Source organism: Sclerotinia sclerotiorum, genomic scaffold, assembly GCF_000146945.2.
Source record: "Sclerotinia sclerotiorum 1980 UF-70 scaffold_3 genomic scaffold, whole genome shotgun sequence".
NCBI lineage: Eukaryota > Fungi > Ascomycota > Leotiomycetes > Helotiales > Sclerotiniaceae > Sclerotinia > Sclerotinia sclerotiorum.
The window spans coordinates 2540409-2562591 of record NW_001820833.1 but is presented as its reverse complement, the minus strand read 5'-3'; the positions used below and the strand labels follow the sequence as shown (position 1 = coordinate 2562591).

Here is a 22183-nt window from a genome sequence, read left to right as displayed (position 1 = left end):
GAGCTGCTGGATTTGGGGAGTGGAAAATGGGAGCGGAAGGAATAGGTAATGGAAGGAAAGGAGGGTTTATATCATTTGTTGGTTGAGGAACAAAAGTGCTCCGTTATTATAATTTGCTACAAAAGATATAAAGGAGTAAGTTTATAAGAGTTGAGAATAAATCTAAGATCCAGGGTAGAAATTTAGAAATTTGATAGTGCACGTGATGGGTTTCGGAACTTTTCCTTTGGGCCTTGGAAATCTTGATGGGATGTTGGAGAGGTTGTTATTTATGTTTTTGCAAATGAAGGTGCTAATTGTGCTTTTTAACTTATTGGGGATTGAGGTGGGTGTGTAAAATTTATGAGTGATCGATGTGTTGATGGTTAAATAGCTGATAATTATATTACGTGACCTTAATAGTACACACCAAAGTGGGAGAAAGTATCCCACCCTGGTAAGCCGTCACGCTGTTGGGTTATGCAAGGCTCGATTCTCTTTACCGCACCACTAAACTACCTCAATTCCCATGCATCGTGATGGGATGGCAAAAAGTAGGTATCAATACAAGCCATTAAATGAATTCGATTCGATTCGACTTTTGGTTCTACAGCCTTCTGTTGACATTACCACCAATATTCATTGCACCTTAGTTACGACCACGTTGACTAAATGCGAAAATGATATCATTTCTGGATATACGGCACTTTCCTATGTCTGGGGCGACGCACGAGTGACAAAATCGATATACATCGACAACAAAACATTCGAGGTCACAGCTAACCTCGATTCGGCTTTACGTCACCTACGTGATTCCTCAAGGGGACAACTGTTATGGGTGGATGCAATTTGCATCGACCAAACCAATGACAATGAGAAAAGCAAACAAGTAGTTCAGATTGGAAGAGTCTACCAGGTCGCACGGAACACAGTCATTTATCTCGGCGAGTCTACCGAATCATCAAAACTACTTCTCCAAGTAATTCAACGTAGCCATGATCGGAGCCTGGACTTCCAAAATTCGACAGCAATGGACAAATTAGCTGCGATTTCCAAGAGCATGGATCTAGACAAGGTAAAGGATTTGTTTTTGGACATATTGGAACGACCTTGGTTCACAAGAATATGGGTCCTTCAAGAATTGATCTTTTCAGCAAATCCATGGGTGCAGTGTGGGCAACTCCGTGTTAAGTGGAAACAGCTCTTCAATGCATTTGAAACAATCTCAATCTCAATATCAGGCTCTCGTCCCTCTAGGTTACATGAGTCACTTGGTAGATTTGTTGCAATGAATCAAAGACGAGACACCTTCAAGCTAACTAGAAAGCCGTCTGATATCCCAGTAAAGGATATTTTAGAACTCTTAACGGCAAGGAGAGGACTAGGGGTCTCCGATCCGCGAGATATGCTATTCGCGCACAAAGGGATCTTACAAGGCTCTCCAGATGTTGAATATTCTCAGAATATGGCACTAGTGGTTGATTACTCCAGGAGTGTAAAGGACGTCTACACAAATTTGGCACGCTACTGCATTGAAACATCTCCGGACGACAGAAAATTAGAAGTGCTGTCACATATAGAAGGTGGCAAGGAGATTTGGCATAAGGAGAAAGAACTTGATTTGCCATCATGGACACCTGACTGGACATTGAGAGGATATCCCCGTCCTTACCGATATTTGCGAGAAATGGTATATGTCGAGGGCGGGACTGGGTCGAGTGCTTGCCGTAGAAAACGAAAGGGTCATTATCAGTCTCTACAATGTTGGTGGCTCAAATCATCCTTCGTATGCTCTGGTTGGTCGGCGGGCACTATTAGTAAAACTTCACGAGCTATCACTCCGGTAAAAGCTGCCTGGAAGTTACAAAAGGAAGACTTTCTACTTTCATTGCCACAAAAAGATTCCATTGAAGAGGTCTGGACTCGGGCTTTGACTGGAATATACAATCGATGGTGCAGTACCATTGAACCGCTTTATCATGATATTGATCTGTCGGAACAACCCCTTGAAGTCTTTTTAAGGCCTCGTTTACCACTTACCAGTATGTTTACTAAATCTGGTTTAGGGCTGGATGTAGTTAAGGAAATTGCTTCGACTTTGTCTCTGGATGACTTACACTCTTTTAAAGGGAGTGAAGACTTTCTTCGGAGCAGCATCACCACCGCAAGCCGCCTCGCTTCCACATTGAGTATTATTCTGTGGGCCCATGCCGTGATAGAAAATGGTGAAATATCCAAGACGATCTTTTCCGAGGTTCTTTACAACAGAAAGTTTGCCACTCTTGAAGATGGGACTCTAACTCTAGTGCCAGCAGCAGCTAGAAAAGGAGATGTTATTTGCTTTCTAGCAGCTGATCTGACCACCCCCTTTCTTCTTCGACCAAAGCGTGTGCGGTTTGCTGATTTGGAGAAGGAAAATAAAAAACATCTCTCGGGAGTTTCAGAAACATCCTACTATACATATTCAGACTACAAGTTTGTTGGGGAGTGTCACATTGACACCCCGTGCTATACTACTGAGTTTAAATCGATGCATCGGGCCATTGATGAGGCTCATTCGAGACGAATCAAACGCTTTGAAGATGAATTGGCTGGGGAATTGGATGGTGATACCAGTCGTAGGCTCGAGATTTTCCCAATTAGCTGATCGTTCATTTGATTGACTGCAAGAGTTCATTGGGAACAGCCGTCTCAAACTCCTCATTGGCAATGAAGCCAAATGTTCATGTCGAAGAGTTGTCTTCGAAGCTAGAATAACAAATGGCGACAACATGGTCGTAGTGAGCGTAGATAACACCGCTACAATAGCATGACTACAGAAAGCTAGTCAGTTCTTCATAGTACCAAAACCCGTGAGAACGAAATAGAAACTATCAAAGCCCTAATGCAGTCTGTTAACAGGTTCATTTCAAAGTTGAGACGACTGTAGTAGGTTGAAAGAATCGTGGTGTATTATTAGTAGACAGCCAGGTTTCTCGCTAAAACACCTTAAATAGGAGCTAATCAATGGTTGTGCGATTGATAAAATCACCAGCTCCACACTAATATCACCCTGCAGATATTGATCAGAGCGTTTATAAGTCAGAATCCTTCCAATGGTTTCTTACTTGCTAGTAGTCAACACGTTAATGCAGGTTCAAGTACGGTGCAGTACCATCGCCATTCTTGGGTGAATTCGAAATCTTTAACGAGATTGGATCTATAGCCTCGGGAGCTACGACCTTTTCTGTCTTCTACGGCGCTGGGTGATGATTTAACCCCCACTTTTAAGTGAATAGCTTCAATTTAGCTATTTTGGGTATACATATGTAATCTTCGAACTACCCCTCGAATTCCCTGTTAAATTTATAAAACATCATCATCCTCTACAACTAATTTCTCAACTCTTACTTACTACTCTATATCAATTATGTCTACTTCAACACCGCCTCGAAAAATTCTTTTCATGACAAACAGCGAGTATGGCCAAAGTAACGTGGTATTCGCAACAGCCTATGAACTTATTATAAGAGGGGCAGAAGTTCATATTGCCTCATTTGAAGCACGTGCCCTTGCGGAGGAAGTCTCTGATATTATCGACTATGGAAATCTTCGTTCGCCCATTCGAACACGAGTCGATGAATTGAATGCTGGCGAATATGGTCTAATACCAACTGGTTGTAGCAAAGCAGTTTTCCATCCGATAGACTGCCCTGGGATGGTGGAGAAAATCGCATCAATCTTGCCTGGTCAGGATGGTCAGAATGGCCTACGGCATGGCGTTGGTTTTAGAGAAGCATGGAGAGTCTATGCGCATATGACATTGATCCTGGCGTCCTATACTCCTGAAGAGTATGTTAAGGGAGTTAATTCTTGTGTTGAAATTGTTAAAAGTGTCAATCCGGACGGTATTGTGGTGGAGAAATTATGCTCGCATGCTTTTGATGCATGTGCTGTCTTGGGCAAGAAAACCATGAGTATTAGCCCAAATAGTTTCAAGGATACTTTAGCTCAAGCTCAACCAAATGGCTTTTCATTATGGGGTTTGGCCTCGTAAGTCTTTCTTCTCCGTCTTTCAAACAAAAAATCCGATCTAACAGTCTGATTAGTGTATGTTCGGGTTTCAATTTTCCTCTCCCATGGTATCTCATCCCCTTGAACATCATCCTCACGATTCGTCTCATAATCATCATCGTCACAAGCCCAAATATCAAAGCTATCGAAGCTGGACGTAAGAAAGCCAACATTCCCGGACAATATCCATTCTTTGTTCCATACTCCAAAGATATCCATTATTTGCTTCCCACTGGACGAGAGTTTGATCTCAAACTACCCTATATCCCGGAAAATGTGACATCCTGTGGACCGCTCACTTTCGCTTCCCACCCGCTCTCTCAAGCAGACCCAGAACTCCTAGAATGGTTGGAGAAAGAACCAACCGTGCTTATCAACTTCGGATCACATCTAAATGGAAGCGTAAATTTCAATCGCAATCTCGCAACCGCAGTGCGCATCCTCCTATCCCACAATCCATCCATCCAAGTACTTTGGAAACTCAAACCTACACCCTCAGGAGCCGATCCAGCTATTGAGGAAATACTCGCTCCTATTGCCGCTCAAGTAAAGCTCGTAAAATGGCTCAAGCCAGAACCTATTTCTATCCTTCGATCTGGTCACATCATAGCCTGTGTTCATCACGGCGGAGCGAACTCGTATTTTGAGAGCATTGAGACTGGGATTCCTCAATTAATCCTGCCTTGTTGGTTTGATACGTATGATTATGCCGAGAAGACGGAGTTTTTCGGTATTGGTGTGTGGGGAAGTAAGAATTATGCTCCTGATGTTGATGGAGAGGAATGTGGAAAGGCATTGATTCGAGTGACGGAAGATAAATCTATTCAGGAAAAAGCAAAGGAAATGGGTGAACTTGTTCGAGAGAAATATGGAGGAAGAAAAGATGCCGCGGGAAAGATATTGGAGTTGATTGAGGGCGAATTTGGATTAAGAAAGAAGTCGTAGTATTTTCGGATCTTGGGCTTGGGCTGGTGGAGCTTTTGGATATTGAGAATGGGAAAGAATTATAACGTGGAGGAAATGAACGGATGAATTGAAGTGGTAATTATAACGTCCTTGTACTCAAGGTAATGCTGTGTACAGTTCCGGGAGATTTTTCATGGGGGATATACAGTATGTGCGATGGAAGCCTTTGTGATTAATGGAAAACATTCATAACATTTCCTCCGGATAGCAATGATAATTTATTCTATGAGCTATATTTTGTGTTGAGGTGTAAACTACAAAACACAACAAAACTGTGAGTAGAAGACGCGGAATTGATGATTGCGATTTGGATAGTAAATTCTTAAATGGTTATATTTATTTATTGTATGGTCTCTGGAATAGATCTTCTCATATAGTGCGCAAGGTTAAGTTCTTGCAAAATAAGATCTTACTTTTAGTTCTAATATCGAATGTATAAATATTCTTCTAGAAATATAACACCAAAGTAACACACAACAACGTTCACCATACAATTCCATATACCTGCGCAAAATAAATATGAATAAAAATGAATATATCCTATCATATCCTATCACATTCCTACCATCTGATACTCCATGGCAAACACGAAGCTTACATACATGTTACAAACGCACATACTGCAGATCCCCTCACGTAATCCGATACGAGGCGGGGCTTTTAGAGAATTGATTGATTACATTGATTTTCCTCCATCACAGAATCACCCACAAGCTTACCATCCTCGAGAACGATAAATACGGGAAGGATTTAAGAGTTCGGAGAATTAATCATCTTTACAATACGATGCTTGAATCATGCTATTTCTTACTTCCCTAGTAGTTTATGACCTTGTTTGTATGTTCCGTAAGGTTATCTATTGTGAGACTTTACATCCAGACTGGGTTTGGTGGCACCGCACCATATAAGATCTTAAAATGATGCGGGGTCGATCGACAACTGTATACTACTCGGATATGTACTAAGCAAGATACAAATAGATATTCGCTTAATCGATCCTCGATAGGTGAAGTGAGCTGTTCGCCACTACCGGGTATGTACGACGATACCGCGAATCTATGATCTTTGTGCCGCTATCATATCGTACAGTACGTTCTAGTCTAGTATAACGTATAGGATAGGATAATGTGTAGGATCTTCACGGGTTCCTAATTGATGGGACACGGAAATTCTGAATACGAACTGGTTTTGGATATTGCGTCGCGATCGCTCTGTCCGGATGACAAACGGGGAACTAAACTGTTTGGAGCTGGTAATGTGAAATGTGGAAGTTGAGTGATGCGGTGAGGTGGTGCTTCGAATTCATGGAATGCAAGGTGTGTGGGAATGGTTTAGTTCGTCTGTTTATGAGTGAGGGAATATGTATATAAGGACTTTGGGCACGCCGATTCAGAGTATTTTCTCCATCATCATCATCATCATCAGTTCCTATCATACTCGCATATACTCTACTCGAGATTTAAACTTAGTACTTATTTTCGACAAATAACTTAACGACCAATCATGGTTTCAATGCGCAATCTCGCACTTGCTGCTTCAAGCATTCTTTCTTTGGTCTCGGCCGCTCCAACTATCGAGTCGAGACAGGATGCTTGGACTCCGGGTACTTTGAACAATACTCGGGAATTCTATCTTCATATGACTGTTACGGATGGAGATTACACACACAATGGATGGGTTTGTAAGTCACAGCCACAATCAAACACTGAATCTCCCACTCAACCTCTCAATCCCACTCCCACAGCCAAAAACCAATCCAAACCAATCCAAACCATCCCCCCATCCCTAAACCCCAACTAACACCCACCCTAGTAGAAGCCTACCACACCGGCGCCGGCATGGCCGACCCCGTCTTCGTCGACCCCACCAACTCCACCGGCTCCCGCATGTACTTCAACTCCTCGCAACTCCAATTCGACGTAAACGCCTACCCATTTAGCATCAACGCCTTTCCCTCCGATACCAACTACGCGCGTTGGGAACCGGTGACCATTACCGCTGGCTACGGAAGCGGCAAGTTTGTCAATGAAGGGAGTGCCGGGTTTCAGGTTGATGAGGAGGAGGCGGATGGATGGGTGGTTTGTGAGTGGAGTCATGGGTTGAATGCGCCGCAGCTTTTTCAGATGATTAAGTATTTTGATGCGCCGGATCCGTATGTGGTTCCTAGTAGTTGTGCGAGGGTTTTGTTGTTTCCGGTTTGGATTTAGGGGGGAGCCGGGAGTGGAGAGTTGGAGGTGGTTGATGGGTGGATGGGTGGTTAGGGTGGGAGTTGGTGGTGGGAGTGGGGCGGAGTAGGAGATGATGGGTTTGGAAGTTTGTTGGGGAATTTGATGGATGAAGGAGATGTTGGATGTTGGTGGAGGACGGGGATGTTGGCGGAAGAAGGAAATGCATGTTAGGTTAGACGACATAGAGTAATAATAATTTGTCGAACTGGAAATATTCCTTAGTCTCACTTTATCTGGGTTACCTCCAGAAAATCCACATCAAAAAGATGACTTCTATTTTATTTACGCCTAAACCGATAGAAGGTTTGGTTAGAAGGTTAAGAAATCCCAATATAATCATCCATCCACCCATCTATTTATTCCTCCCGTATCCCATCGCACCCATCATACCCATTATCAGCCCTTAGAACCCTCTACAATCAATAAAGCCTCCTCCTACATAATCATCTATTCATCCACCCATTCATCCCCAGCACTCCCTCCTTATCCCGAATACCATCATATATACCCCTTTCTATTCCAATCCCAAAGGTAATCCCCAAAAGTAATCTACCAATCCACACTCCACTCTTAAATCCATCCATCTTCCGTTTCTGCACGAAAATGATACTCATCTACCTATCTCCCCATATATACCAGATACATCTAAATATATCTAAATATAGAAAAGCCAACACCCTATTAACCGTGCGACAATATTCCTAGCCTAGGTACTCACCTAGTAAGCCGCACTACAAATACACTTTTATCTAGGTAATAAACCAGCAAACCAGTAAACTAGTGAAGTAGTAAACTACGGGACGCTCAGGCCATTTGGTGATTTATCGAATCGATGAATATGTGGACTTTTGGTAGTTTTGAAATGCGTACAGAGTACGTGTATGGGGATTGTTTATATGTATTTTTCATCAAACATAAATACATAGCATCGCAATCCTACAACGGTACATATACAAGACATATTTCGCGGACAAAAAAGATGCACGATACGTAATTGAGAAACAGACAGCGATAAAGAAACACAATACCAAAGCAACCCTCGGAAAAAAATAAGACATCTTCTTAGATAGAGTACGTAGGTAGTTAAAGTCTGTGCGAAAAAAAACGTCATAAATTGTTTTAAGACTTACCATTTCTCGACCGACCTAGCGTCTATCCCAAACATCTATTGTTCCCGGGTAACACACGACTCCACGGAAACTTTGAACACCCCGAGATAGCATCATCATGGCAGTTTCGGATAGATAATTTTTGCGAGGGGAGGATCTTCTGATTATTATGTATGCATGAATATGGATGTATGGATATCGAATAAGAAGACGCGAGATATGGAATCGGAAAGTGTAAATACTGATACCTATGGGCTCGTTGCCAATTATGGAGATTTTGGGTTTGCGGGAAAGAAGTTTCCAAGCATGGTTGAAGTGGACAATGCTTGTGTTGGAGAGTGAGGTGGAGGGAAGAGAAGTGACATGTGCTCATGGATCATCATTGAGTCCAGAATCATATAATTGTTTCTGATCTCCCATTGTGCATATTGTTTTCTGGTAGATCATAATAACAATTTACCGACATGAACAAAATGAGCATGAGAAGTCCTACAATTACACAACATCCCCAACCATTAAGGGCAAGTCCCGTATCAAATGAGGATGATGAAGTTCAAATCCGTTTGGACGATAGCCGATATCGTAGTTTTCCACCACCAAGACGAGTTGTCCAACGAAGCAATATGCCAATACCAATGCAAGAGTTTGAATTTCCGAGAAGGTCAAACGAAGCCATAAGAAATTTTCCCACTGTCGGTGAAACTCGGTATACAGAAGTACAACCATACAGAACAAGTGAGGATGGCTTCGTCAGTCTAACAAATGGGGATAATATCATACAAAATAAGAGAGCGAGTAGAAGTCGACCGTGGATGCAAACCCTACAGACACAAGATAGAATACGAAGATATAGAAAAAAGCGACCAGTGACGACGTGGATGAAATGGATGAATAGTGACTGGAAGAATCGTGAGTGATCACACATCTATATTTGAGAGTTTACTGACTGTAGCAGATATTGTCGCTGTTATTGGAGAATTGATCGGGACGACACTTTTTCTTTTCTTTGGCTATGCAGGTATTGAGGTTACGAGACTTCAAGGTCGTGAGCCACCAGATCTCGAGGTCTTGTTCTATATATCAGCAACTTTTGGAGCCAGTCTTATGGTTACCGCTTGGATATTTTTTCGCATTAGTGGAGGATTGTTTAATCCAGCCGTAAGTGTGAGATTTATGTCGACGAGGCTTCAAGCTAATATTAGTAGGTAACATTGGCACTTGCCTTACTAAAAGCCGTGTCACCAGTTCGTGCTGTTCTTCTTGTCATCACACAACTTGGCGCTTCATGTTTAGCAGCTATTCTCGTAAAAGAGATTTTCCCGAATCAACTTGGCGTCGGCACCTCACTTGGGAGCGGCACTTCAACGGCTCAAGGGTTCGTTATCGAGGCTATTACTACAGCAGCTTTGATCTTCACTATCATAATGTTAGCAGTGGAGAAACACAAAGCTACATTTGTAGCACCCATTGGTATTGGATTGGCTCTATTTGTTGCTCATATGGTGGCTGTTCCTTTTACTGGAGCATCCTTGAATCCAGCTCGTAGTTTTGGTCCATCAGCGATTGTTTGGAACTTTCCACGAGAACATTGGATATATTGGGTTGGACCACTTTTGGGAGCCGGGTTGGCAGTTCTCTTCTTCAGATTAATTAAGTTGCTGGAATATGAAATGGCCAATCCGGGACAGGATGGAGATCCTGAAAACGATCCAACACAGAATCCTGAACATGATGTTGCACAGCATGCCAATGAGAGAGAGGAAGAAGTGCTTGGATTAAGTAATGGAAAGTCGTGGTATAGGGATGAGTCTACTAGTGGATCGATGAGAAGGAAAGGTTCCGTCAACAGTTTCATAGGAAATAGGAGATCGATGGATCGAATGGGTGAAATGTGGGGGAGATTAGATGATGTGGAAGCTCAATGGCGAAGACAACAATATGGTAATTTTATATAAAGGATATCCAGCTGGCGCAAGGAGTTTCTTAATAAAGATAGAATGAATAGACTGTATAAGATGCAGAACAAATCTTGCTGGCTCTTGGTGTTTCCTCAAATCAGCAATGTTGGTTATTGTAGATTCTTCGAATGATTGAGTTTTCTTGAGATGATCTCAACTGCTAGTTCAATACATTGCCACTCAACAATTATCAGTCTCACTTCACTTGAAGAGATCGCTGGATGAGCTGAGCTGCGCCCTCAAAAGATAGAGGGCTTGAGCCATAGAAATCAAGTGTCCTGTGATGGTATTAGTCCTTGGATCATTTTTCTCGGAACTGATATACCACCCATTCATAGAATTTGATGTATTTAAGGATCAGTCTTGGAATGACTGGCAAGACTATGCTAAAATGCACTCATTGAACCAAGGTTAACCACTAGTGAGTGAACTTACTTTGGGAGTATTTTCGATGCTGTAAAACTGTGATTCAGCGCCCTACAGTAATTCACTAAGTCAATCTAGACTGCACCAGCAATGGATGAGTATATCTTCTCCCTTTTTGTATACAAGACGCCATATCATCCGCAAAAATTCAGGTGAATATCTGTGTTGTGGTTGTCCTCATATGTTGAATGCACAATCATAATGACTACCCACCAAAATCGCGTTGATGGTGTCAATGCACGGCCGGAAAAAAAAATCCAATTCTGAATAGCTCCATGTCAAGAAACTTCCTGCACAGAAATCAACAAACATTTTCGAATCCACAGAAATTTCTACTTTCAAGTCGCAAACATGGCGCAAGGGCAGGTGCAAGTATATTTTACCACTACATCTCCAGATATCCAGTTACCAGAGGAAAAGCAGCAATTGCTTGTTCCTACCAGTAAGTTTTAAGTTCAATTCAAATTTCTCTCATGTCTTTTTGAAGACTAACAAAAATCGAATAGATGTACGCAGATATGGGCTTTCACAGATTCTCAACTCCGAGGCAATGCTCGATACCTCTTCGCCGATACCATTTGATTTCCTGATTAACGGCACATTCTTGCGAACGACCCTTGATGAATATCTCACTGCGAATGGATTATCCTCCGAAACTACTTTAAACTTACAATACGTGCGAAGTTTGATACCTCCCCTTTATGAAGCAAGTTTCGAGCATGATGATTGGGTCAGCAGCGTGGACGTTTATTCAGGTAGTTCTGCTGTAGGAATTTGGGGTAGCAGCTCGGTTGAAGCTGGACAAGAGCGCATACTATCAGGCTCTTACGATGGGCTTCTCAGAGTCTGGAATAAATCAGGTCAGGCCATTGCGACATCTGCACCGGCCAGTGCTGGCGGACATACCTCTGGAGTGAAATCGGCGAAATTCCTCTCGACCAAACAAATTGCATCAGCAGGGTTGGATCGCACAATAAGGATATGGAATTATTCGGAAGCGGAGGATCACTTCTCTGCGCAGTTGAAGCCAACTTTGGAATTATATGGTCACACTGGTAGTATTGACTCAATCGCAGTCCATGGACCATCGAATCGTATCCTATCCGCTTCAGCAGACGGACAAATTGGTTTCTGGACTTCTCACAAATCCTCTGCTCCTGAAGTAAATGCTAGTCTTATTTCTGGACCATCTGCTAAACGACGCAAAATCACAACTTCTACATCTACTCCTCAACGCGGTCCTCTATCTCTCATGGATTGCCATAATGGCCCGGCAACTGCTGTCATCTTCAACCCTGAGGATTCTACTGTTGCATACTCTGCTTCTCAAGATCATACCATTAAAACACTCGACATTACAACTTCTAGCATTGTTGACACGAGAACTTTATTAAATCCTATACTGTCGTTATGCGCTCTACCAGGAATTGGTCATCAAATAATAGCAGCAGGGACAACAGCACGTCACATTGCTCTCATCGATCCTCGAGCTTCGGCTGCTACAACACAAGCCATGACACTCCGTGGACACACCAATTTCGTTTCGTCGATATTTGCGGATCCTGATAGTAATTATGGATTAGTATCAGCAGGCCATGATGGAACTTGTAGGGTCTGGGATCTTAGAAGCACAAGACAAGGAACGAAAGATGAGGGACTTGGGGTTGTAGGAGAGGCGATTTATATCATTGAGAGAGAAAGTAGGAAAGACAAAACGACTAAACCAGTGGGTGGCGAGGGAGTTAAGGTATTTGATGTTAATTGGGATAAGGATGTTGGAATTGTTAGTGCTGGTGAGGATAAAATGGTTCAAGTGAATAAGGGAAGAGGTGTTACAAGACCCGAGATATAGTTTTATATACCCCTTTATAATGGCCGAGTGGATTTATACTTGATATCAGAATTTTTGCTTCCGCACTAATCATTGGATCTTTCGTGAAGAGGATCATGCAAAAATGTTCTGCTTCATTTGATCCATGTATTTCTATCCGGGATGATGCTAAACTATCTATATGCTGAGAGAAATCTTTTCACTGAGTTCTCGCACCAGTTTTTATACGCTTCGATACACTTCGATACATTTTTCACGCTTGTCATACACCATTAAGTTTATGTCGTAGCCTTTGATTCTTGCTCTAGATATTAATCTTAAAAAAAAGTTCAGTCCAAATTTTGTCATGGGTCCCATAAAATTTACCTCAAGCGACATTGTTAAAAATTGGCTACTATTGCATCATATTTTTTTCATCCAATTATGATGAAAATCATTCCCAGACTTTTCGCAATATAATTTTTATACTTATATAACACATTCAGATGGCCACTTAAATGGACCCCCGGGTATTCTTCATCTTACAAATACTCAGAAACATTTATCTTTCTGGGTGACATTTCCGTACCCATTTATACCCTGTTGGAGTGTCAGATACCAAATTTATGAGAAAGGGCCAAAGATGTCGCTTCCGGATAGAAAAGATAATCTTCACGATACATCCGACGATGTGGTCAGTGAAAGTCTTCCAATTGACCCCAATAGTGGGCTTTCTCGGGGTCTACAAACTCGACATCTGAGTATGATGGCACTTGCAGGTAAGATTTTCAGCCCCCCTTTCTCCCCCCCGCACTCCCCTCATAATCAATCTAACGTCCCCCAGGAATCATTGGACCCGGTCTCCTAGTCGGTTCAGGTGGTGCATTAGCATCTGGCGGACCCGCTTCTCTCCTAGTCGGATTCGGCGTGATTGGTCTCATCGCCTTCTCCATTATGCAATCCCTCGGAGAACTCACCACTTTATATCCCGCCTCTGGTTCTTTCATCTCATTAACATCGCGGTTTTTTGACCCTGCTTTTAGCGTTGCAGTCGGTTGGAATTACTTCATCATCTGGGCTGCTGTTCTCGCAAATGAATACAATACCCTCTCATCCATTTTTATCTTCTGGAGCGATAAAATCCCTCTGTGGGGATATTTTCTCATCTTCTGGTTTGTGTTTCTCGCTTTCCAGTTATTAGGCGTAGCTGCTTTTGGAGAAGCAGAGTTTTGGCTTGCGCTCCTGAAACTTGGAGGTCTGGTTGCTTTCTTTATCTTTTCGATTATTTATGCGGCGGGAGGTCTTCGCGGACAAGATCACACTCTCGGATTTCGATACTGGCATGATCCGGGTGCTTTTGCAGATGGCTTTCGAGGGGTAGCTAAAGTTTTCGTTTTCTGCTCGACGTTTTACGCAGGTTGTGAATCTATCGCTGTTGCAGCGGCTGAGACCCGCAATCCTAAACATGCGGTTCCATTGGCAATTCGACAGGTTTTCTGGCGTATCATCTTTATCTACATGGGCTCGGCTCTCTTTTTCGGAATGACTTGTCCATGGAATGCACAGGGTTTAGCAAGTGCCGGATCCAAGGCCTTGAGAAGTCCCATGACTGTTGCGATTCAAAATGCTGGATGGGAAGGGGGAGTACATTTAGTAAACGCGTTTATTTTAGCTACTTGTTTGAGTGCTGTGAATAGTTCCATCTATATCGGATCGAGAACTATTCTATTCCTAGCACAGGAAGGACATGCGCCGAAATTTCTAAGGTTTACCGATAAGAGAGGTGTACCCATCTACGCCATCGTATTTACGAATCTCTTCGGCGCATTAAGTATGATGAATGTTTCATCCGGCGCAGGAGCCGCATATACATACATCGTTAATCTCTCCGGCGTATCGACATTTCTCGTCTGGGGCTCCATCTCATTTATCCATATCCGATTCCGCTCAGCGTGGACCGCTCAAGGAAGAAGAATACCCGATTTACCATTTATTTCCTTCGCGTACCCATATAATGCGTATTTCGGATTAGGGGCTAATGCCTTTTTGGCATTAGTACAGGGCTGGACAACTTTGAGTCCGTTTACTGCTGGGGATTTCGTAGATGCGTATATTTTGCTGGTACTTTTTCCGTTGATTTGGTTCGGTTATAAAGTATGGTTTAAGACGCGGATTTGGGATTTGAGAGAGATTGATTTGGATGAGGGGAGGAGAAATGATTTAGATGTTATTGTGGAGGGAGAGTTTGAGAGTTTGGGGGATGGGGCTCAGAGTGTCTTGGTGAAGAAGGTGCCGTTGTGGAGAAGAATTTTGAAGAATATTTAGATTAGATGCTGTTTTGGTGTTTATTACATTGTTATACTAAGATTATGTCTTAGGTTGTATTTAAGTTCTTTGGCTTTAATGGCTTTTACTTTTGACGTGGAAAATTTTTAATGTTATAATTATTACGCCGTGGTTGATTATTCGCGCTGTCTTTCGACAATTTAATTTCTAATAGTCTCACCCACATACCACTATCTTCCTATACAAATACAGCATGATTATTACATTTTACCGCAGCGTTAAGTGCTAGCCCAATATTCCTTTTTCAACCTCACACTATGGATAGATATCACGAGCGCCTCAATCTTCTAAGTTACCGATACTTTATCAATAGTAAGTTACCACGCAACAACGCTCCTTTGAAGTTACACCTATCTTCTACTTCTAGCATTCATACATACATAAGATCTTAATATCTCATCTTTATCTTTCTTGTGTATTTATAATTGAATGGTACGTCATTGATTCATTTAAAATTTTCTTTTATTTTTTCATTAATAGATACAGTGCTGTTTAAGAGTATAATACTAGTATACTGTTTTAGGTGTAATATTTTCCTACAATCTTTAATAATTAGTTAGAAATACTATCTAATATTATACCTGCAAAAAAGGCCAATAACTTCATATTCTAGCAATACCAATATCACTTTTGTTTTCCGGTATTGTTGGATATATAATCCCAATTTATAAATAAATTTATATTCATATTTTATAATCGGTAGAATTAGATTTCAAATAATATTATTTCTTAACTATATTATAATAAAAAGAAACACTAGTAATCATTCTTCTACCCATATATATATATTAAAAGGAGATCCTCTCATTTTGAATCCTCATCTCCTCTATATAAATCGAGGAATTTCGAGTCTTCTGTGTTTTGTTTGTATTATATAAGATTTTATCACAGGAAATACATTCTTCTTTATTCTGAATGATGACACGGAATCGGTATTTTGTATAGCGTTACCGTGTTTGCGGGTAAGAGACATGTACTCCGATTAGATTCTTCTCTTTTGATTCTGCGTTTTGTATTCTTAATCTCACATTACATATGATATTGAACACAAAACTTCGGGTTTAGAATGTCCCAATTGCTATTTTATGTATATGCTCATAGGGTTTATCATCCGCGATTGTTGATTTTAGGATCAGTATGTAAATATCTCAGAGAGTCTGTGACATTTCTGTAATTTAATAATTACTAGTGGATATTAGGTCTATAATTATATTTTATATAGAGATCCAAGTGCTAATTCTTATGAGATAAGGAGAGGAAAATCCTATGACCTAGATCCAGTAATGAATCCTCAAAGGACTCAAGCAAGCATATAATATCCAGTCAAATGTCGGAGGACACATCCCGTCGCGGTGTTGCGGAGCACAAATAGCTTGCTTGCTAGAGGCATACTCATGCCTCTTATCTACTATAATTAGCACACAAGCAACACTTAAATATACATTAAGGATACATAACATTCATTGCATTCAAATGAATCATCTTTTCTGGAATCTTGTCAAGAGTGATTTGATACAGTTATAGGAAAGCATCAGATACTGATTGCGTCCAAAAGATTTATAATTAATCTATGAGAAAACCCGAGTTTTGTTCATGGATTAATATTGAGCGTATAATTAGCAGTTTTGCGGAATTGAAATGTCCGATAGGGATAGAATTCTATTCGTCCATTATAAAATCAAGGCTAATACCAATATATGGGAGGAAGCTTGATAGAGCAAGAGCACAATTCGGATACAGCAAGCTGATACGTGTGCCTGAGGGTAGTTGAGTTATGGAAATGGAATAGGTATGGTCAAGTATAGGCATGGGGAGTATGGATGCGGAGAGTAAGCGGGATTTATTTGGGAATTTGGTTCGCTTAGTGGCTTTGAGGTAGGGTTAGGCAGGTATAATTATATCATAGTACAATAATCTAGCTCTTTTTATTATATATAATCTTTTAATAGGATTTCGGTGTTAAATTAAATACAATTAAATTATTTTTGATAGATCAAAATTGAGGAAGATTTATTCAATTATTGTTTTCTCTAATATTTTACTTTACTTTATTTTCGCTATCCATCCTTCACTCTGCTCAATGATTATATATTTCACATTTGAAATTTATATTAATATATAAAGAAGATCGAGACTCAAAGTGAATATCTGAATAGCTTCAAGGGATTATATACACATTGATAGATTCAAATTTTGTAAGATCTTATATGAAGTATAGTAAATAATCACAAAGCTCGCGATGATTTTTGTGTAATCATACTCTGCTTTTCGAAAAGTGCGTAACCCTACTGAATACATGTTTGAAACTGCTATGTTAGTAGAAAGTACTAAAAATATCTAGAAGGAATACCTAACAGTTAGTACCTAGCAGTGGAAGAATGTCAGGGCGCCATGTATCGATCGAAAAAGGTGACATCTGATATGCGGTTTTTTGCCTGACTCTTTTTTATATGATTTGGATAATTTAGACACATAATTGAGTGGGCTGACAAGTAGCTATTGAAGTGATTGTGATTGGTTTGTTGGTTGATGGATCAGCTGGTAGATGCTAAAGACAGAGCGGGAACGAAGTCTGGGGTCTGGGGTCCGGGACCAGTGGGCTGGGCTGTTCTGTACCCTTCTTCTGCCGGTCATCTAGATTGCACCATGTATAGTTCTAGGCTCTATGGACAGCATCTAGGCGTTCTACGAAGATTAGCATTGTCTCCTAATATTCCTAACCACAAGGTAGGTTGATGACCCTTGATGATCCCATTAGCTTCACGAGCTGCATAGTTTTCAGTTTCCAAGATTCAAACAAGAGTAGAAGTATCTTAAGAGTAATGTCTGGATTCACTTATAAGAATTTCAAAAATTTGCAAAAGAATTCAAAATTGAATATCCAAAACTAAACACTAACTACTCATTCGGCTTAAACAAACTTTACAAAAATTCCATTTTAAAAATCCCACAGAACATAAGGAAACATCTCAAAAGCGCGTTGACATAGCGGCTTTGTGGTCTCAGGTCTGGCCAGTACCCTGACTCCAAAAAGCCCTTATTGAAACGGCAGCAACTTAGATTTGTGCCTCTGCGAGCTTCCTTGCGAAGTTGGCGTTGTTGAATGGACAGTTAGCATCACCGAATTTTGTGTTGTCCAAGGCCGTCTTGCTAACTGCTGGCAAGAAGTCGTACCACATCATGGGTAAATCTCTTCCCAAAGTGTTTGTGAATTGCAACTCGTGGTTGGTTGGGAATTCGACAAAGTACTCGACCTTGGGTCTGGTACCCTGTGTTGGTATGGAGGTTGACTTCCTATTGGAACTGTGGCTGGAGGCAGCCCCACCAAGCAATTCGGGATTTGCGACTTCTGGGTTGTTGGTCCAAATGACGACGTACTCCCAGTCGTGGCGATGACCTCCGACAACATTTCCAGCGGCTGGTTGATCCTTGGGGAAATCTGTAGAATTATATTAGAGATAAGGAGAATAGACTTATGGAGCATTGGGATCACTTACACCAGGCGTACATGATACCATATTTTCCACCAGACCAGGCACCCCGAACATAGGTTTGACCCTTGGCTTGATCACGGCAGCCAGCGGAGATATTTCCGGTGTCTTGAAGTCCGCCACTATGAAATGTGTTAATAGATTGTCATTCGAACAGAAAGAGGAGTTGTCGTACCTGGTGTTACCGTAGCCGTCAACCGCGCTGTATGGCTGGCATCCATGAGCAATGTGGAGGTAAGGCTCAAATCTCTTCAAGGTGTTACCGAGGGCACCGCCTGGCACATTCTCTGGCCATGGATTGATAGAATCGTGGTTGACTACTGCGCGAGCTTGGATGTCGTTGCCCTCGACTGGAGCACCTTTGACTGCTGCAGCAGCGGCGAGGACAGAAAGAAATTTTGTGTTGGTGAAAAGCATTTTGAATGAATGTGACTGAAGTTGATGCTAATGATGATGTTGATGTTGTTATGGATGTTGATGATGTGTTTGTGAGTGTTGATAATAGGAAGGAAGAGGGTGCATCAGCGGTTCTTATATGGCTTTTGATGTAAGTACTCAATACACCTAAGTAGTGCGACTAACCTTCTGATCCAACCACTTTCCAGCTAGATATTCTTCCATTTCCCCGAATCCCACCGACCAAGACGCATCAATTTCGGTACCTGCTCTAGGCCTCCTTAGGGTCTGCTTGATTCTCGTTAAGATTTCTTGGATGAAGGAGAAAGGAAGTCGTCTACATAATGTAGAGCATTAATTAGTCTTGGTGTCATTGCCTGGCCGAGTCCATCTGATGAATGGTTTACGGAGCATAGTAGTGATGGTGTCACGATATCCCACGTTCAGACGAATCCCGCTAAGCTTTTTGCTGCTATGGATCCACAGATAATTTTCAAGTCTCCTGATCGTAGCTAAGTATTAGCCATCTTGATGTGTGATAGTAAACTAATCAATTAATGTTCATGTGGTATCCGGCTGATATTGTTAGCCTTTAGAGTTCCCTTGGTTTTTGTTTTAAAGAAAGCTTTAAAATAGTTTTAAAAATAATATCAACAGAAAATCGCTTTGATAGTCTATTTGTCTGAAAGTTTAAAAGGTCCTAAATTGTTAGCTTACCATCTTGACCCACGTTAATTGTTGTGGGTATAATTATGTTCTAGTTCCTCTCGCTTTCTTGGGATGAGTTCGGATATATCAGCAATACTGCATGATGTACATGAGCGTATGGAGAAGCTCCCTGTCAAAATATAGCGGATCTCCCCTTTGGTGTCCTAACTTTCTTGGGGTGCTTCAGTTCAAAATAGGATCTTACATGGGATCCATTCTCAAGTTTGTAGCCTTTTTTGAAATCTTCACTAGACGTGCGGCCAGTAAGTATATCACACAGTCAAATTATGGTTTAAGCAGGGGTCAGTAGATTTTTGGAAAGTTCAGAAGAGTACAGTTCTTGTATATCTATGTTCAATATAGCAAGATAATAAATATAAATAAACAAACTGAAGAATTTTGATTCTTTTTAGATTTTGAAAATAAAAATACAAAAATGATCGATTCTTTTAATTAAACTACCCCATTTTTGAGGCTTGATACTCAAAATCAAGACTAGAATAGGGGCGTATAACACACTTACTGGCCGCACGTGTATGCTAACGGGACTCGTCGTGGTTAGCAAAACTCAAAGACATGATAACAGTAAGGTTAGACCTGGTTATATCTGTTTGTAGTAGTATTCCAAGATTGGATTCAGGCACTCCATGTTTAGGCGGAACGAGCCGGATTCAACGTTTTTCTATGATATTTTGTGTATTAAATGTTACGTTACTTAAGCTTTTGCAGAAATTTGACTTTACTGATAGTTCACCAGAAGTGGGTAATCTCAGCCTTCTTCAAACGTAATTCCATACCTGGTCGTATAGTATTCGCATTTCCTATCCGAGCCTAGTTCCGTATTGATCTTCTTTCCAGTCGGATATTTTAAGCGAAGTTTTTTAGGGGATCAGTTTGTTTCCCATAAACAACGTAAATAAATCAGCAAATGTCATTGATTTGACACTGAGGGATTGGAAGGTTACAAAGAATTCAGATTATAAGAAGAAATAAAAATGACATTCAGTGTAGAAGTAACTAACTGGAAAGGTATAGAAGTGAAAAAGAGAAGATCTTTCCTTTCCCCAGAAACACCTTGATAGATAATCTTAGGAATACGAGTTCCGGGCCGTCGGACTTTGAAAGCTTTCCATTTATCACGGTTGAATCCCATTTGCCCCATATGCGGGTAAATTATATTGGGATCGACTCAAGATAAGCTTATCCGGCGATCTACCGGAATACTACCTGCTACTCGAACTGCTAGAAGGTATGTCATACTCCACTCTTAAATTGAGGGTTAATCGAAAGAGTGGCTTATATTCAGGTGGAGTGCACGAGTCGTAGGCTACCGAAATGGTTCAAAAGAATACTAATAGTTCTCTCTAAATCTTCTCAATAACGATCAAAATAAATCTGGCTTATCAACGACATACTTCTTACTGATAGCATATATGATCTTACTTGATAAATCAGATGTGCTTTACCGATGGAAGGAATACCAAGTAATACACTCTACTGCAGATTCAAAAATGATATGATAGAAATGGAGGCTAGTAAGCTTACAAAAATGGTATACAAATAATAAATTAATAGGTTTTCATACCTTTAGAGGTATGGTTTAGTACATTTGATAGTTTTACCATTATGATAATCCAATTTTCTATGATCGAGCTCCTCGAAAAGTCAAACAGCCACTAGACCGTTCGTCGTATTTCCAAGTCCGCACTAATGAAGCTATTCTTGTCGGTTATATTATGGCGTATAATCAATTATGGGTACTTTCTTGGCTATATCCAGCCTACCGGTAGCTCTCTTGTCCAAACTGCTTTTCTTGTGATTCTCCCTATCAAACATACTCGTGCGCAATGTAAGACCTTAGTTTTTGGGTTTATGCCTTGGCTTCCAGCTCGCAATTTCGGCAGTACATCGAAGCGTAACTATTTAGGCCAAGGAAACCCATTTAGCTCAGCCTCGTCCTGAACGGTAGATTAACCTTCATTCGCTTTGGTTCAAAATATGTCATCATCGTTGGAGGTCTTTAGTTAGGTAAGAAATGTACTTTATTCTTCTTGAAGATAATTACTCGTGCGGCTGGAAAGTACAGTATAGAACAACCCCTCCTAAACAGGACCGTTTTGGAAAGAAATGAGTATAAACCTTATATATCTATACTCAATATGAACTAGATTGTATAAATATAGATATAAACGAGCATTTTACTTACATTTTCCTGGAATCTTCTGAAAATCCTTAAGACTAAAGTGGGATGAAGGAAAGTACTAAACTCATTAGTCAAATTAGAGTTTCTCCCCACAAATTCAAATCAAGCGAGTAGGCGGCGGGTACCCACCTCGATGCCTCTTGGCATCGTTTATGTCAGGGATAAGGCTGAGTAGATATTCTGTGAGAAACAAGTAAGGGATTCAACCCTCTTAAGCCAAAATAGTAATAATTTAAGAATGGAACTATACTGTCTTATTTAATTCATTAATTATATACCTTTATTATATAAAAGATGGTGATGTCACGATTCATTAATTCACGTGACCTCGAGGACCTTGAGGACCGAAGGGTCCCAAAGGTCCTCAAAAGATGATATAGGGTATATAAACATTCATTTAGTCTCGTAGTTAAGGAGCTTTGTGCTCAACTTAGTTATCAATTAGTTTACCTACATTCTACTTGATCTAGTAACGACTTCACTTCCAAGTGAAGACCAGTGATAAAGCCT

At 40.9% G+C, this 22183-nt stretch overlaps 8 protein-coding genes across 8 annotated transcripts; 7 read left to right on the top strand and 1 right to left on the bottom strand.

Moving 5' to 3' along the window:
- Nucleotides 1-48: 48 nt before the first annotated feature.
- SS1G_03086 (hypothetical protein) lies at nucleotides 49-2792 on the top strand (the record flags this gene model as incomplete). Its single annotated transcript, XM_001596813.1, has 5 exons — nucleotides 49-135; nucleotides 403-436; nucleotides 633-2021; nucleotides 2058-2454; nucleotides 2666-2792. 5 exons carry the CDS (start codon nucleotides 49-51, stop codon nucleotides 2790-2792), a joined length of 2034 nt encoding a protein of 677 aa, XP_001596863.1.
- A 596-nt stretch (nucleotides 2793-3388) lies between these two features.
- On the top strand, nucleotides 3389-4977 carry SS1G_03085 (hypothetical protein; the record flags this gene model as incomplete). The annotated part of the gene is made up of 2 exons (XM_001596812.1): nucleotides 3389-4011; nucleotides 4068-4977. The coding sequence occupies 2 exons, from the start codon at nucleotides 3389-3391 to the stop codon at nucleotides 4975-4977; spliced, it is 1533 nt and encodes a 510-aa protein (XP_001596862.1).
- A 1524-nt stretch (nucleotides 4978-6501) lies between these two features.
- Nucleotides 6502-7205, top strand: SS1G_03084 (hypothetical protein; the record flags this gene model as incomplete). The annotated part of the gene is made up of 2 exons (XM_001596811.1): nucleotides 6502-6679; nucleotides 6811-7205. 2 exons carry the CDS (start codon nucleotides 6502-6504, stop codon nucleotides 7203-7205), a joined length of 573 nt encoding a protein of 190 aa, XP_001596861.1.
- A 1603-nt stretch (nucleotides 7206-8808) lies between these two features.
- Nucleotides 8809-10290, top strand: SS1G_03083 (hypothetical protein; the record flags this gene model as incomplete). The annotated part of the gene is made up of 3 exons (XM_001596810.1): nucleotides 8809-8917; nucleotides 9291-9493; nucleotides 9541-10290. 3 exons carry the CDS (start codon nucleotides 8809-8811, stop codon nucleotides 10288-10290), a joined length of 1062 nt encoding a protein of 353 aa, XP_001596860.1.
- A 780-nt stretch (nucleotides 10291-11070) lies between these two features.
- On the top strand, nucleotides 11071-12571 carry SS1G_03082 (hypothetical protein; the record flags this gene model as incomplete). The annotated part of the gene is made up of 2 exons (XM_001596809.1): nucleotides 11071-11161; nucleotides 11226-12571. 2 exons carry the CDS (start codon nucleotides 11071-11073, stop codon nucleotides 12569-12571), a joined length of 1437 nt encoding a protein of 478 aa, XP_001596859.1.
- A 601-nt stretch (nucleotides 12572-13172) lies between these two features.
- SS1G_03081 (hypothetical protein) lies at nucleotides 13173-14854 on the top strand (the record flags this gene model as incomplete). The annotated part of the gene is made up of 2 exons (XM_001596808.1): nucleotides 13173-13308; nucleotides 13374-14854. The coding sequence occupies 2 exons, from the start codon at nucleotides 13173-13175 to the stop codon at nucleotides 14852-14854; spliced, it is 1617 nt and encodes a 538-aa protein (XP_001596858.1).
- A 3077-nt stretch (nucleotides 14855-17931) lies between these two features.
- SS1G_03080 (hypothetical protein) lies at nucleotides 17932-18783 on the bottom strand (the record flags this gene model as incomplete). Its single annotated transcript, XM_001596807.1, has 3 exons — nucleotides 17932-18314; nucleotides 18373-18488; nucleotides 18542-18783. 3 exons carry the CDS (start codon nucleotides 18781-18783, stop codon nucleotides 17932-17934), a joined length of 741 nt encoding a protein of 246 aa, XP_001596857.1.
- A 1682-nt stretch (nucleotides 18784-20465) lies between these two features.
- Nucleotides 20466-20990, top strand: SS1G_03079 (predicted protein; the record flags this gene model as incomplete). The annotated part of the gene is made up of 3 exons (XM_001596806.1): nucleotides 20466-20483; nucleotides 20665-20719; nucleotides 20899-20990. The coding sequence occupies 3 exons, from the start codon at nucleotides 20466-20468 to the stop codon at nucleotides 20988-20990; spliced, it is 165 nt and encodes a 54-aa protein (XP_001596856.1).
- Nucleotides 20991-22183: the final 1193 nt, after the last annotated feature.